Source organism: Onychostoma macrolepis, chromosome 10, assembly GCF_012432095.1.
Source record: "Onychostoma macrolepis isolate SWU-2019 chromosome 10, ASM1243209v1, whole genome shotgun sequence".
In the NCBI taxonomy this organism is placed as follows: domain Eukaryota; kingdom Metazoa; phylum Chordata; class Actinopteri; order Cypriniformes; family Cyprinidae; genus Onychostoma; species Onychostoma macrolepis.
Window position 1 is genome coordinate 1,898,052 of NC_081164.1, and position 14,527 is coordinate 1,912,578.

A 14,527-nucleotide genomic window follows, 5' to 3' on the forward strand; every position below is an offset into this window, starting at 1 on the left:
TTTTGAGTTCCACGGAAGAAAGTTAGCTATACAGGTTTGGAGACATTTTGACTGAGTAAATTATCATTTTAATTTCAGAGTAAACTGTTCCTTTAAATCCAGCGAGAGGCATGAATGTCAGGCTGTCTGTGTGAATCTAGCATTCATGCCCATCATGCTGAAGTTCCCGCAGGAGGCCGGTCGCTATGACTTGCTCCAGGCGGCTCAGGAATGTTTCTGTTTCCAGAAACAGGCTCATTTTTTAATACTAGTGTCTTTTGTAGCTGACAAGTAATTGACCGCACTCTAGCCACATGACGAGCATGTGGAATTACTGGAACTGAACTCAGGGCAGAATGAAACGGTGTCCGCTTTCAATTTCACAAGAGAAGTCGGCCTTAGTGAAAATCTGACCCGAGTCTTTAGGTATGCCTCTTTTCCCTTGTTTGTTACGATCAGAGTTCAACAACAGAGACTGTGGAAAGGACAGAGCCCTCTGAATCAGACATCTTTATCAGACATCATCTATAAAACAAGCTCAAAGTCTAACATCAGCTTCAGAGCTGAGCGTGTTTAAGTCAGAGCTAATGAAGGCAAACCATTGCTGACATTGCTCCTGACATCCAGGAAATCCTGTTATTGACAAGTCCAAGATCTCAACTGAGGACTGGAGCAGATCTGTTCCAGTCAGTTGTGATCAGAGATACAGAAACACTAAAAGATATCGCTGCCTTTCAGGATGCAAAGTTAGTACAAAATCTTATCTACTCATGGTCATGAAAAAAAAAAAAGATTATAAAAATGAATGTTAATCCATTCAAACAGTTTTGGGCATAATGAATGCAATGTTCCAGCAGTAGAATGAGCTGAGCTTTCACTTTATTGTGTTACGGCTGTATCTCAAAACCTCATGAGATGCTACTCAGACAGCATTCTTATTAGGCACAGCAATGGAATGCTGTCAGCTTTGAGTTGCTCCAAATGTCTTCAGGTCCAAACCACTGCAAACAACATGCAGATAAACAATTAAATAACAAAAATATAAAACAGGAAATGATATGATAGGGCAGACCCCTGCACAGCCAATCAAAGAAAAATTGACCTGTTCATATTGAGACAAGGTTAATCAGGTGGTAAAATGTCATGTCAAAATGTCAACTCCACAAAAAAACTTGATATTCATAAGTAATCATTTTTGGATATCTGGAAAAAACTTTTTTAAATACTATATAATTTTTTTTTAACATATCTTAACATTTTAATGAATGTATTTTTAACCATATGAAACCTACATGTATGACAGTACATATCTATCAAAATTCCTATTTGATCCACAACGCAAATTCATGACGAAATGACTCTAATCAGTCTAACAAATCAGAGCAGAAGCAGAGCAGACAAAAGTCAGAGCAGTTATTGTGAATCTGACTCACTTTGTAAACCAAGCCTTTATTTTCAGTCACTTCAGATGTTGCAAGAACTGCTTTGTGTAACAAGGTTCATGGTATCAGTAACACTGACTGATTGTTTGTATCATGACAATGTGAAGGAAACGGCACAGATTTTGCACACAGAGCACTTAATGCAGACAAAAGGTTGACAAAGGTCTTTGCACTTCTTTAAAATATGAACAATGTGACGTTGATGAGCTTCACAGTTGGTGTAAAACGGTGCAACTGTGCAAAACTGAAATGACGAAACGTCTCTGTATGTAGCCTAGGCTTTGCTCATGCTGTCAAAACACACACTTGTTACTGAAAAACTGTGTGTACTCAATGCATCTTCAGTGCTTCTGTTATGTGTGTCCCTTGGTAACCATTTCTGAAGGCTTTGTTTTAGGAAACTATGAACTTACTGTGACTGGCAGGCAATAGCATGGAAGAATTTTGAGCAGCCCCAGAAGTCATAGCTGGCACTAATTTTGGATGCCAAATGGAGATGTCACTATGCATACTTTCATAGAAAACAATGTGTTGAATTTTAGGACGCTTATGTCATCCACCTGCCACATCCAGTGTGCTCCTCCATAAACCACAGCACTCATTAGCATTCCTGGAACAGACCTACTTACGGATATGAAGAAAAACATGAAACAAATGCATTTAATAAATAAAAGACTTGAGGAACACTGAAGTTACAGAGCCTAACTGGTCACCAAAAAATGATCTGGTTACTTTAAGACAAGAAGCTCACAAAATGGAGTTGAACTTGGAAAAACCATGAAGATGAACCAATTCTGACAATCCAGATTTTTCAGTACAGTGAGCAGTCCGAGGTTTGCCCTCAGGGTAAAACATGGTATTTAAGGCACACAGACAGCATGTCGGCCTGTGATCTTCAGTTTTCTAGCATAATAATTATTCTCAGAAAACAGAGGAATAACACACCATTTCTGAGCATGTTTAAGAGCTACAGCAGAACACGGTTCATGTTTCTACTTCATTAAAATTGTACAGCATCCTACAGGAATTTACCATCAAAATACAATTAAAATAAGTGTTGTGATCACCAAAAACTTCAGCCTTTTTAGAATACTGTAAAGCTGCTTTGACACAATCTGCATTGTAAAAAGCGCTATATAAATAATGGTGACTTGACTTTAGCCATCAAAGTAAGAGTTTTATCTGACGTCAAACATCATCTAGTAAAGTGTATGTTGACTGTTAATTAATTAAGGTCAAGTGTACATTTTAGGTCCTGAAACTGCTCACAATTTCTTGAAAGCTTTCTTTAATCATCTTTAGTTCTTAATTATCAATAGTCAGTAGGTATGTTAAATTAATTTTGGTCACACTTTATTTTAAGGTCCAATTCTTGCTATTATCAAACCATTAACTACAACTTTTGTCTCAATAAACTCATAATTATCTGCTTATTAATGGTTAAGTAAGGTAGTTGTTAAGTTTAGGTATTAGGGATGTAGAATATGGTCATGCAGAATATATGATTTATAAGCACTTTATAACAGTGTTAATAATAGGCATGCTAATAAGCACTTTGTTAATAGTGAGAATTGGTCCTTATAATAAAGTGTTACAAATATTCCATGCAGTTCCATATGTTTCAAATTAATATGAGCTCATGAAAACATAAATAAGAATTACAAAAATGTTCAGATAGAATATAGCATGTCACAGTCCTTACAAATTAAAATAGCAAAAGCATTTCATGTAGAACTACCCACAGTTTTATTATTAGCAAAAATTCCCCTAAAGAAATGAGTACTTGTGTTTGTTTGTAAGGGTGGTTGCCATGCAGAGGTCACATGACCGTGCGATCACACTACTTACTTTATCTCTGTAAACCCTCTACGTTCAGATACTTGGCCTTATAATAAATGAACAGTCAACTCATATGCTTTACTATACATTGTTTGATTATATCAGATAAAACTCTTGATGTGCAAAACGTTTGTTGAACCCTTTAAATTTCAATCATTTATGTTTGATCATTTCAACAAGACGTCAAAATTAATTAATGTCATTCTCATCATTTCTATCTGCTTTTAATTTTTAACAAACATCTCCAACCCAACCACACACATCATGTATGACCATTCAATCAATGGGTTGCTTTTCTGTGATATACTGGTCAGCCAACACAAATTGTGTTTTTCAATCAGTTACATTACTCACCATGTACTCTTTATTATTGCTGTATTAAACTGTTTAGGAGACTATGATCCTCCGGTTTGAGCGTTTTATGAATAAATGTCTGACAGCAAAGTCAACTCCAGTCAATGGGTTATGCCTGGCTTTTCATTCAGCTAGTTCTGATGAAATGAAGAATTCAGCTAGTTTCATTCATTGGTTCTGCAACAAAAGATTATTTTGATAATTATTAGATTATTAGAACGATTAATCGGCTAATTATCGATTATTTCACTGGCTAATCGGTAGACACTGACTGATTATTCAGCTTTTGCAAGTAGTTAAAATGTCGAGTTATGCATATTCTAACAAATATATAACGGTAGTCACTTCAGCTTTTGAAAGTCATATTATGTAATTACAATTAATTTAAGCAAATATATATTTGGCACACAAAACAGATGACAGAGAAACTCTCTCCTTCACCATGTAATTAGCTATATGAAAAAGTAACTGAATGTTACATCATTCTGCCTAACATCTCCTTTTGTAAGTCATATGTATAAGAAACAAAATAAAGGTAAGTGACAAGAAATTTTATTTTTGGATCAACTATTTTATTCACAAAATAATCTCTCTTAAAATACCTTATGGGTTATAATCAAAACAGTCCCGAGCTAAATCAAGCTTTGATCTTTGCAAACCAAACTATCACTTCAATGAAATAATATTTTTTTCCCCCACTAATAAAAATATTTTTATCACTAGCTAGATCCACACTGGAGAGCTGATTTATAACAGAAAATCAAGTTGCAATTCTAACTGAAATCGACACTGACTCTGGTTTGTCATGTTTAATGCTGTAAAGCTGCTTGATTTAAGGCTATCTATTGCATAAAGTACTATATAAATAAACGTGACATGACTGGACTGACATTTACTGCAGAGGTCGTGCAAACATCCACATCGCTGTAATCAGATGCGTTTTTAACTGCTGCTTTAACAGTGTTTGTTGTGTTTATTTCATTATTGAGAGGAAAGCGCGCAGCATATATTTACATATTCATCCAAACGATGCTCTGCAGCTTCAGGATTTGCGGCGTTTGCTCTGAAGCGCTGTCTTCTCTTGAATTGCATCCAGGAGAGCTGAATTACACTCTTGTGCTACAGCGCCACGCTGGTCAAACAGCAGTATTGCAGGCTCTTGCATTAGGTCATATGAGATCAAACAACTACTCGACAACAAAAATATTTGTCAACAATTTTTTATTGTCGACGTTGTCGATAATGTCGACTAATCGTTGCAGCCCTACATTCAGCCCAGGACAACCTGACCACATATACCAGTAACTATATGACATCAAATCAAAATCTCGATTAATTGAACATTTTACCTCGATTACGATTATTAAAGGATTATTTTATTGTTATTATTATTTGTTGTTGTTGTTCATTGACAAGATGGATTTTTGCATGTCTTATCTTTGTGATTTTAAAATAAATGAAGGAAACACAAAAAGCACACATTGCTTGAAATGAAAACATCTTACGAAAAAAATCAATTTTCAGTTTTAATGTAAAAAGCAAGTTTCCTAAAAAAAAATAAGTAGAAAATAAATACCTTGCAAAGGTCGTCTCGCACCAAACAAACATATGGTGTAGGGCTGCACAATTAATAGAATTTCTAATCGCGATTACGATTATGGATGCCACGATTACATAATCGTTCAAAACCGCGATTACAAAAATGAATAAACAATTAAAAATGCCCACTTGCATTATTCTGTGTGCTTAAGAGGTGTTTGCAGCAAACTCAAACACACTGGATAAAAGACATTTAGTCTAACTGATAGTCGTTGTCACTCTGTTGTGCATGATAGATATGTTAAACGCCAAACGTGTCAAAAGCGGAATAAAATAGCGGTACTCGCTTGAACTGCGCGCCACACCTAACCTTTAATCTGCTCGCCTCAAAGAAAACAGCGCAGCGCGAGCTTAGAGCGCATGCGTTTATTACAGTGACCAGTCGCGATCACGCGCTAAACAACGCTGTGAAATCCAGTAAGCAGCAGAGTTCTCCAGTACAAATCACCCCTTTCATTTAAACTAGTTTAAAGCCAATGTTATTCTCATCAACACTGATGCAGAAAGCAGCAGAAACAGTGCAACATGATCCAGTTAGAAGATGTTTCAATCCACAAATCACCCACATTTACCATAGTTTTACTGTAGCAACATTAACAGTAACAATGGTATGGTGGCAGAAAAGTAGGATATTCATATTGTGTATTATTATATTATTAATATACTAAATATGTTAAAGGAGTAATGGAATATAATTACATTATTTGGTTAATTATTCTATCAGTTGATGTGGATTTGTAATTGACTGAATGTCTTTAGGCTACTGTTTTTCAATGCAAATACCATGAAACCATATAGTTACGCTACTTTCTTACCATGGTATTGAGGTGCTGTACTTTTGCTTATGACCTACAAATGTATAAACTGTTACAGTTTTCACAATGGTACTGTTTTTGTTAATAAAAATAAATGTACATCTGCATCCCAACTCAAGCTCCTGTTCTATTTCTGTTGCATTTCTAAGAGACAAAACTTGTAATATTATTATTACATGTTTCATACCAAATCAGGTGCTGGTGTCACTGCTCTCGAATGTTAGTCTGGAGTCCTGACAATATAAATTGTACGGTAAAATGTTACTGTAATTTGAAATTTCGTCTGTTTAATTGTAAATTAAATATATAGCTTTAGTAAACCATTTTTTTCTTTTTTTTTTAATTTTAGTTTTAGTATAACATTATTATACCATGCACAATTTTACCTTTTTTTGTTTAAAGAAGAAACCAAACCAATGTATAGTTGACATTTGAGGCTCAGTGCTATAGAAAAGCAATAAAAGATCAGGAAGAGTGTTTTCAGCCTTTTTTATATATATATTTTCTATAAAAATATGGCATGCAGCTTAAAAAAATGGCATAAATATGTTCAAAATAATCGTTATTAATAATCGCAATTACAATTTCAAGGGAATAATCGACAATTATGATTTTTGTCATAATCGTGCAGCCCTAATACGGTGGTATGTTTTCAAGGGAAAAGTATTATAAAACTGGAATAATCGACATTGAAAAATTATATCCATTAGAGGTTCTAAATTTCTGTTTCGATTACTTTTCGATTAATCGTCCAGCCGGACTCACACATGCATTGCTCTCCACACACAAATACACACGGACAGAAAAATCAGGCTGCACACTACAATGCAACAGCACTGATGAAGCAGACTCAGTCTAACCTACCGGAACATTCTAGAACAGTGACATTTCTTTGCTCCTTCAATTTATTCAAAATTTGTTTTTCATGCCACTCAAAGGGCCAATGTGATGGTGACCATTACGTTATTGTCTTGATTTGCTGATGTTTAAAATCAGAACACAATGAATTCAGGAATACAGTTCTCAGTTTGTTTTGGAAGTGAAGCTACATAAAAATATGACATGCGGTTGCTGCTGTTAATGTCAATTCCTCCAAATGACTGAATTGTAATTGCAATGTCAAGGGAAATAACCAAGTATTATGATTTTTGCCATAATCATGCAGAGTTATTGAGCTCGTCAATTACCACTGTGCCCTGAGCAAGACATTAAACTTCAGCTTACTGCATGGGGTCTGTCTTCTAATTAGGATACTGTCAGTTGCTTGTGGATGAGAAAACATCTGCTAAAATGACCAATATCTCAATGCAGGGAAAAACTGTGGCATGTAACCAAAGACCATGATGCAAGAGCATACAATCCCTCAATTCCTGTGACACAGCAAAGCTTGCCCAATACTGTGGCAGAACTACACGAACAGGCCCACACACTCAACTCCAGTGCTTACACTTTCTGTTCCTTTGACTCTTTTGTTTATTAAATATTTGGATTAGTTTGACAAATCGACCAATACAGAGTGTATTAATTTTTACTCAGTTTAGCATACTTTACAGAATGCTTAAATCACTAAAAACCAAAACAGTCTGCAGATTCCTTTTGAGCAAATACGGTGCTCAGCTCAGCAATACAGATTTTTGGTAACACTTTACAATAAGATCCCATTATGACAGTTAATGCATTAACTAACATTAACTAACAATGAACATTACAGTACATATTATTCCTTTTAACAGTAGTTAATAAAAATACAACTATTCTGTAAGTTCAGCTTTAGGTGTTTTTTGTTGTTAATTCATGTTCACTAATTCATGTTAACAAATGGAACCTTATTTTATAGCGTTACTAAATTTTTACAGGACATAAACATTCAATAACGCTATAAAATAAGAACATTCCTGTCACAAATATGATTAGATTATTAAATAGTTTATTGATGTTTAATAACATTTAATATGTGATTTATTTATTTATTTTTAATCATGTAATTCTATGACTTCTAAAGTCGTAAACACTTTTTACCAGCAATACCAGCACATTTCACAACATTAAGCACTATGCTGATTGCTATCAAAAATCCACTTTTAAAGGTGTAAAAAATTGCACAATTGTTATGCATTGCTTTAAGCATAATCAGAGTAAATTTTTCCATTTAATGTTGAATTTCTCATAGATATTCAATCATATTCGGTTGTTTAGATATTCAATCAATCAATCAATCAATCAATCAACATTTATTTATATTGCACATTTAAAACAACTCCAGTTGACCAACGCGCTTTACATATAAAAATTAATTTTAAAAAAAAACATATTCAACTTGTTTAGTGAAGTGTGGCAAATTGTTTATACTCTGCAAGCCATAAAGTTGTACATGATCAATAAACTGGTCAAGTGACAGTTCTATCAACCACTTCCAATCAATCAATCGATCAATCAATAAAAGCATTACAGTTCTACCATGTGCACAACACAACTTTTGTAAGAACAAAACCCTGAGGTTTAGACAAAACCAAGATGTGGCGTATCATAGTGGTTAATGAAGAGATGGTGGATTTCACCCTAAATAAAACCACTGTGTCAAAACAATAAACCTCAGGCGCTGTAATAACACATGACAGTACTGTAGCTTTACAAGCAAAACCTACAGGACCAAATATCAATGAATCGCACAGCTGATTGGCTGGTTTGATCAAACACCAGCAGACAATGAACACAAAGCCTGAGCAATGATGTTTGTATTGAGGGTAACTCAGCACTGTTACTTCAGCTCTGCTGGTTTGATTTACACTATTAGTGTTGTTATTACACTAGTAGTTACACTGTTATAACATGCATTAATGTCAAACGCAAAGCATCATCACATGGATACCAAATCATCCTTCATCTCGCTAGCCAGAAAACAACAATAAAGCTCCGTCCTGAATGAAGACGTAGCAAAGACAAACAGTAGAAATAAAAAAAGAATCGCACCATGTTCTCTTCATCACTATTATCATCATCATCACTGTTTGAATCTCATTTATTTGTTTTCACTCATTTTTCCCCTTGTGTGCTAGTCTGTTAGCTTCACTACTAGATGTGAACGAGCACTGCAGCTAATAAACGGTAAACATGTTTAAAGTGTGTTTTCTACCAAACACACAATCGTGTATTTAATGACTTAAACTGAAACAATGTGTGCGACACATAAACAGAGAATATTGCAGAAGTGAAAGCGCCTGAATCGAGTTATTGCTAAATCGTGCAAAACACTGAATGAAGCAACAACAAACAATGAAACTCACCGACAGAATGATTTACATTCACCAACGGTCATTTAGAGCTGGATGTTGAGCATCACTGTGGTTACTTCAGCTCATTATAGAGCAGCGGTGTGTGTGTGTGTGTGGTTTGCTGTGTCTCCCCTCAGTCTAGTGTCAGTTGGTACAGTCCTGTGTGTGTGTGTGTGTGTGTGTGTGTGTGTGTGTGAGTGCGCGCGCCTCTTCATATCTCAGACGTCATCATGTATGACCCTGTTTTAAGTCCAGATGTGAAATCTTCATGAGGATATCCGGGGCTTTTCTGTGATGGCAACTGTTTAGGGGCGTGACCAACGTGAAAATATTTGTCTATATCTATTATCTAAAAAAAAACAATGCTAAAAATTTTTTTTATTACTATTTACATACTGTATGAATAAAATATTGTGGTCAGTAAAAGCTTTATTTGCTTCTTTTTTATTTATTTATTTATTTGTTTGTAATTACAATTCTACTTTGAAACTATGTGGATTATAAAAGGTGTCATAGGCGACCTCTAAAAATGGCTTGACTCAGCTTATGCACTCAACACAAAAATTATGTAATGTAGATCTTATATAGTCACACTTCTGACAGATGCATGGCAGAAATATTGTATTGATATAATAAATCCCAAAAAAAATTAAAACATTAAAAGGAAATATGAAGTTATATATACAAACCAAAAAATATATATTTTTTTAATATAAAACTATTTTAAATATAAGCTAGGCACAAAGGTTAAGACTGGGCTGATGCATGTGAATCTTGGCGCTGTGTACTGCAGATACACTGTTGGTTCTTGTTAATGAATTGACCTACAAGGATCCATGTTTGTAAGTCACTTTGAATGAAAGTGTCTGCTAAATAACTGAATGTATATGTAAAAGAGCTTCAAATACAAACTTGTAATTATCAAAAAGACCCAAAGTTCAACTTCCTGGTTTTTTACCTCTGGCCCTGTTTTGTCTGAAATTTAAATCACTCAAGATCAAATTCTTGTTTATTGAACAGTTATAAAAACAAGCATCACATTCACAACTGTATACTGTGCTATTTTACTGAATATTATTATGCTGAGATTTATTTCAACAGCACTTGTTTGATATTGCATTGTTTGAAGATCCCAGAGAAACTACAGCACTAATAGTTTCTATACTGGTCGGGCATGTTGATTACATGAATACATGAATATGTTGCTTGGATGAAAGTGTCTGCATAATTGTGTTTATTAATCAGTATCTCTTTGTGTCTCTTTTTTCCTCTGGTAATTTATTTCCATGATTCAGTTCATTTGGTCTTAATGAACCAAACTGATTTTGATGTGATGTTTGTGTTGCTTGGGTAAGAAAGGATCTTTAAAGCATGTTAAAACAAATATTTTTGAACATTTCACTATCATGAATATTATTTTATCTGCTGTATTTAAGAACGTGAGGATCTAAAAGAAGAATACAGTGGCCCTGAAAAAGTATGTGGACTCTTAAGCCATTACACTAGAAAACAAAACATCAAGGCAAGAGATCTGATCAAATAAACGCTTCATCAGCCGGTGTTTTGGTGATTTTTAGTGAGTGTATGAAGTCTCTGAGTAGAGTGACCACAAACTAGATATTTTGTCTAAAGTGTGCTTGATATTTTCTCCATACATTTACATTCACTCATTTTAAGTATAAATTCAATGTCCTAATACCCTAGTAAAAAAGTAATATATTTAAAATACATTTATTTCATACCAAGTATAGTTCAAATCTATTACCATATTTACTGACAGATAACTCGAGACTTACTGATATAAAAATGATAATTAAACTTTATTTGGCATATTACTTGTGCACAATGCACATTTCTTAATATTAAGTCTAAAATAAGTTTTAATGTCACTTTTGATGAGAATTGTATGATTTTTGAATAATATCAAGATATTTAAAGTGTACCTGAAGTATACTTGCAATAGTTCCACTTTAGCACAATCAGATATATCAAGCATATCTTTAATTGTACTTCAGCACTACTTCTGCACAATTAAAGTGTATTAAATACAAAATGTAGCAGATTTTAAGTATACCAGTTTAGTGTACTAAAAGTACAATTGCAGGGCGTTTTATTAAGTACATAAATATGAAAATGTATTTGTAGTATGCTTAGCATGAAATAAATGTATTTCAAATACATTTAAGTCTATTTATTTTTCACTAGGGTAGGTTTTGGGCCATTTTACAATTTTGCAACATTTAAAAAGTAAAGTAGGAAGATGAAAATTGGTTCTAGTCCATTTAATGTGAGGTATTCAGATATCAGCTGTAATCAGCCCATCTGGGTGGAGAGACAAACATTACCCAGCATGCTCAAATCCCAAAGATGCTCTCTTCAAATCAGTCTAAAACAGCACTGACCAGACAAGACCAAGACATGCAAGTCACTCAGAATCAGTTATATGTAGTACATAAACTTCATAAAACAACATAAACCCATCAGATATACACACAAGCATATCTAAATTCCCAGTGTGGTGAATGAATAACAGAGAAGCAGCATTAGTGAAACGCATGCACGCATACCTTCACAGGAACTGCAGGTCTAATTCTGGCCGATGGCACCATGGCCGTCTGTGTCGCAACAGACTGTGCTTCTGCCGTCAGTGTTGAAGCCTCACGGCCGTCCTTATCCAGATGTGATGTCATATCAGCAGGAGTCTCCCCGGAGGAGCTGGGATGCAGCGCAGGTGTATATCCATACAGCTTCGAGGTCCGCTCGATGACAGCAGACAGAAAGGACGTCCTTTGGGCTCTCCGGCTCTCTTTCGCTCTGCTCTGAGCACCAGCTTCCTCTTTCTGTTTGGCGCTGTGCACCCAGCTCGTGTGCGGCTGCCGTGGCTTGCTGGGGTTTACGACTGGAATCGCAGGAACCGGTGGAAGAACGAGAGGCTTGGGCCTCAGTTTAGGTTTGATCCCAGGATCCCTGGCGTTAGTGTCCGATCCCGCTCCTGAATGGAGGAAGCTCACTCTGGCAGTGGAAGAGTCTCCCTGTGAGGCAGAAGGACTCATCTGGCTCATGATTTCAGAATTCCCTTGACGTAAAATTCAATTAGGGATTTCTGTCCCATCTAGTGTGGACTGCGACAGCTGTCCTGATTTTGATTCTCAGTGAAGAGCTGTAGCTTGAGCAGTGCAGTAATCCAATACAGGTTGTTAGTGTCAATGCAATTATTTTTAATAATCTAATATTTTAGCGCACCTCCTGGAACAGACGGGTCTGGGTGACCCCTGGCTCTTCAGATGGTAAATCAGAGGGACCTCTTTCCGTGGGCTGGTAGGAGACTGATGGGCCCTGGAGGGGTGACCGTAGCTGGACGCAGAGGAAGGAAGTCTTACCATGATGATGATCTCCTATTTCCTGTAAGAATGGCTAATCTCTCTGTGTTGGGAGAAAAGCTCAAGTTTCACAAGGATCACATCCCAGGAGCATAAGGACCAGGGTGGCACTGCCATTTTTTTCACATAAATTTAGTTGGAGAAATTGTTTATTTTAAAGAAGAACATTTTAACATGATTTCTTATGACCTATAATGACCTGCCCAACTCAGTCCGAGCAGCTGAGTCCTTAGCCATCTTCAAGAACCGGCTAAAGACACATCTCTTATTTGACCCTCTAACTCTAGCACTCTCTATTCTAATTCTATTCTTTAAAAAAAAAAAAAAAACTCTAGCTTCTCTATTCTTTTTATATTCTATCTATTTGTTTTCTTTTTATTTATTATACGATTAACAAAAAGCAAAAAGAGAGGCCTCTAACACTAGCTTTCGCTATTCTTTTTCTATTCTATCTGTTTTCTTTTTATTTATTAAATAAATAAAGTGTACTGCGTTAAGATAACAGACTTGTTATAGCACTCACGTAGCATTGCTCTTTTGTTGGTTTTGATTGCTTCTATTGTCCTCATTTGTAAGTTGCTTTGGATAAAAGCGTCTGCTAAATGACTAAATGTAAATGTATTATCACCTGGCTGTTGACTGATCCTAGGGCGAGACTAAAAATGAGAGGGGGTCGGGCCTTTTGACTGCCCCTAAATTGTAGATTAGTCTTCCATTGTGTATCAGAACTGCTAAAACACTGTCCGATTTTAAGCCTAAGTTAAAAACTCATCTGTTTTCTCTGGCTTTTAACGTACTGTAGAGATCTCTTTAAATTGTTTTGCTCTGTTTTGTTTTGAATGTTGTTCTATGTGTATTAATGTAAAGCACTTTGGTCAACTTTAAGTTGTTTTAAACTGTGCTCTAGAAATAAATTGACATTGACCCTTGTTCCACTAACAAAAACCCAAAACGATTGTTCCATTGGCTTTTGGATTATTGCAGAAAATAAGCTATGTTGACCAACAAAAGACTGAAATTCTTAGATGATTTGTTCATCATGATAATCTTCACAAATGAACAAAACTTTAAAAAATTTGCAAGCCTAAGTAATCGCCAGAAGAACTATACGGCTATAAATGAACTACATCACGGTTGCATAACTTTTGACAACTCTTTCAATCTTTATTTCAGTGGGTTCCCTTAAAGTTTGCGTTAGAATAGTTTGCAAGAGAGTGTGTTTATAAACAAAATGAGGCTGTGAAAGCGTTTAAGCACCTCTGCAGTTCCATACAGCTACTTGTAAGCAACCATAATCTTCAAGAAAAAATTTTCTGCGTGCAATTTACTCGTACAGTGAGAGTTGGTATTTAACAAAAACATTGCAGAAATTGCACAATGTATTTCCACCTTTTGGCATTTAACCAAAAACCCATTCAAAAAATGTATTGATTTTAGGACGAGGGAACTGTAAGCAGAGCTGGGTAGTAACTGATTACATGGCATCTGGATTATGTAATCAGATTCCAAAAATTAAGTGCTTGTAGATTAAATTACATTTTAAAGTACTCGTAATCAGACTACAGTTACTTTTTATTGATTACTTGATTACATGTTATTCACACAATAGCAATCAATTAGTCATCATTTATTGATTCTCCCTAATTCCTTTTTTTCGTTCTTTTAAATGTTCCTTTCTAAAAAGCCTACTGCTTACGTTTATATACTCAGAAAGACGCCCAGTTTTGTGGACATTCACACAGAGATCAGTCATTAGTCAGGTGGCTACACATTTGACTTACAAAACACATTTTGATTTACAAAAAATAATTTCAGGTTTAAGAAATGTTTCAACATTGCATCAACTA

At 35.3% G+C, this 14,527-nt stretch overlaps 1 protein-coding gene across 1 annotated transcript in view; it reads right to left on the minus strand.

Annotated features, from left to right (window-relative positions):
* Positions 1-12,585, minus strand: part of psd3l (pleckstrin and Sec7 domain containing 3, like) — a 113,045-nt gene extending 100,460 nt beyond the window's left edge. Inside the window, exon 1 of the mRNA XM_058788279.1 lies at positions 11,868-12,585. Within this exon, the coding sequence (XP_058644262.1) occupies positions 11,868-12,362 (495 nt within the window). The 5' untranslated portion in view covers positions 12,363-12,585. The remainder of the gene's footprint in view (positions 1-11,867) is intronic.
* Positions 12,586-14,527: the final 1,942 nt, after the last annotated feature.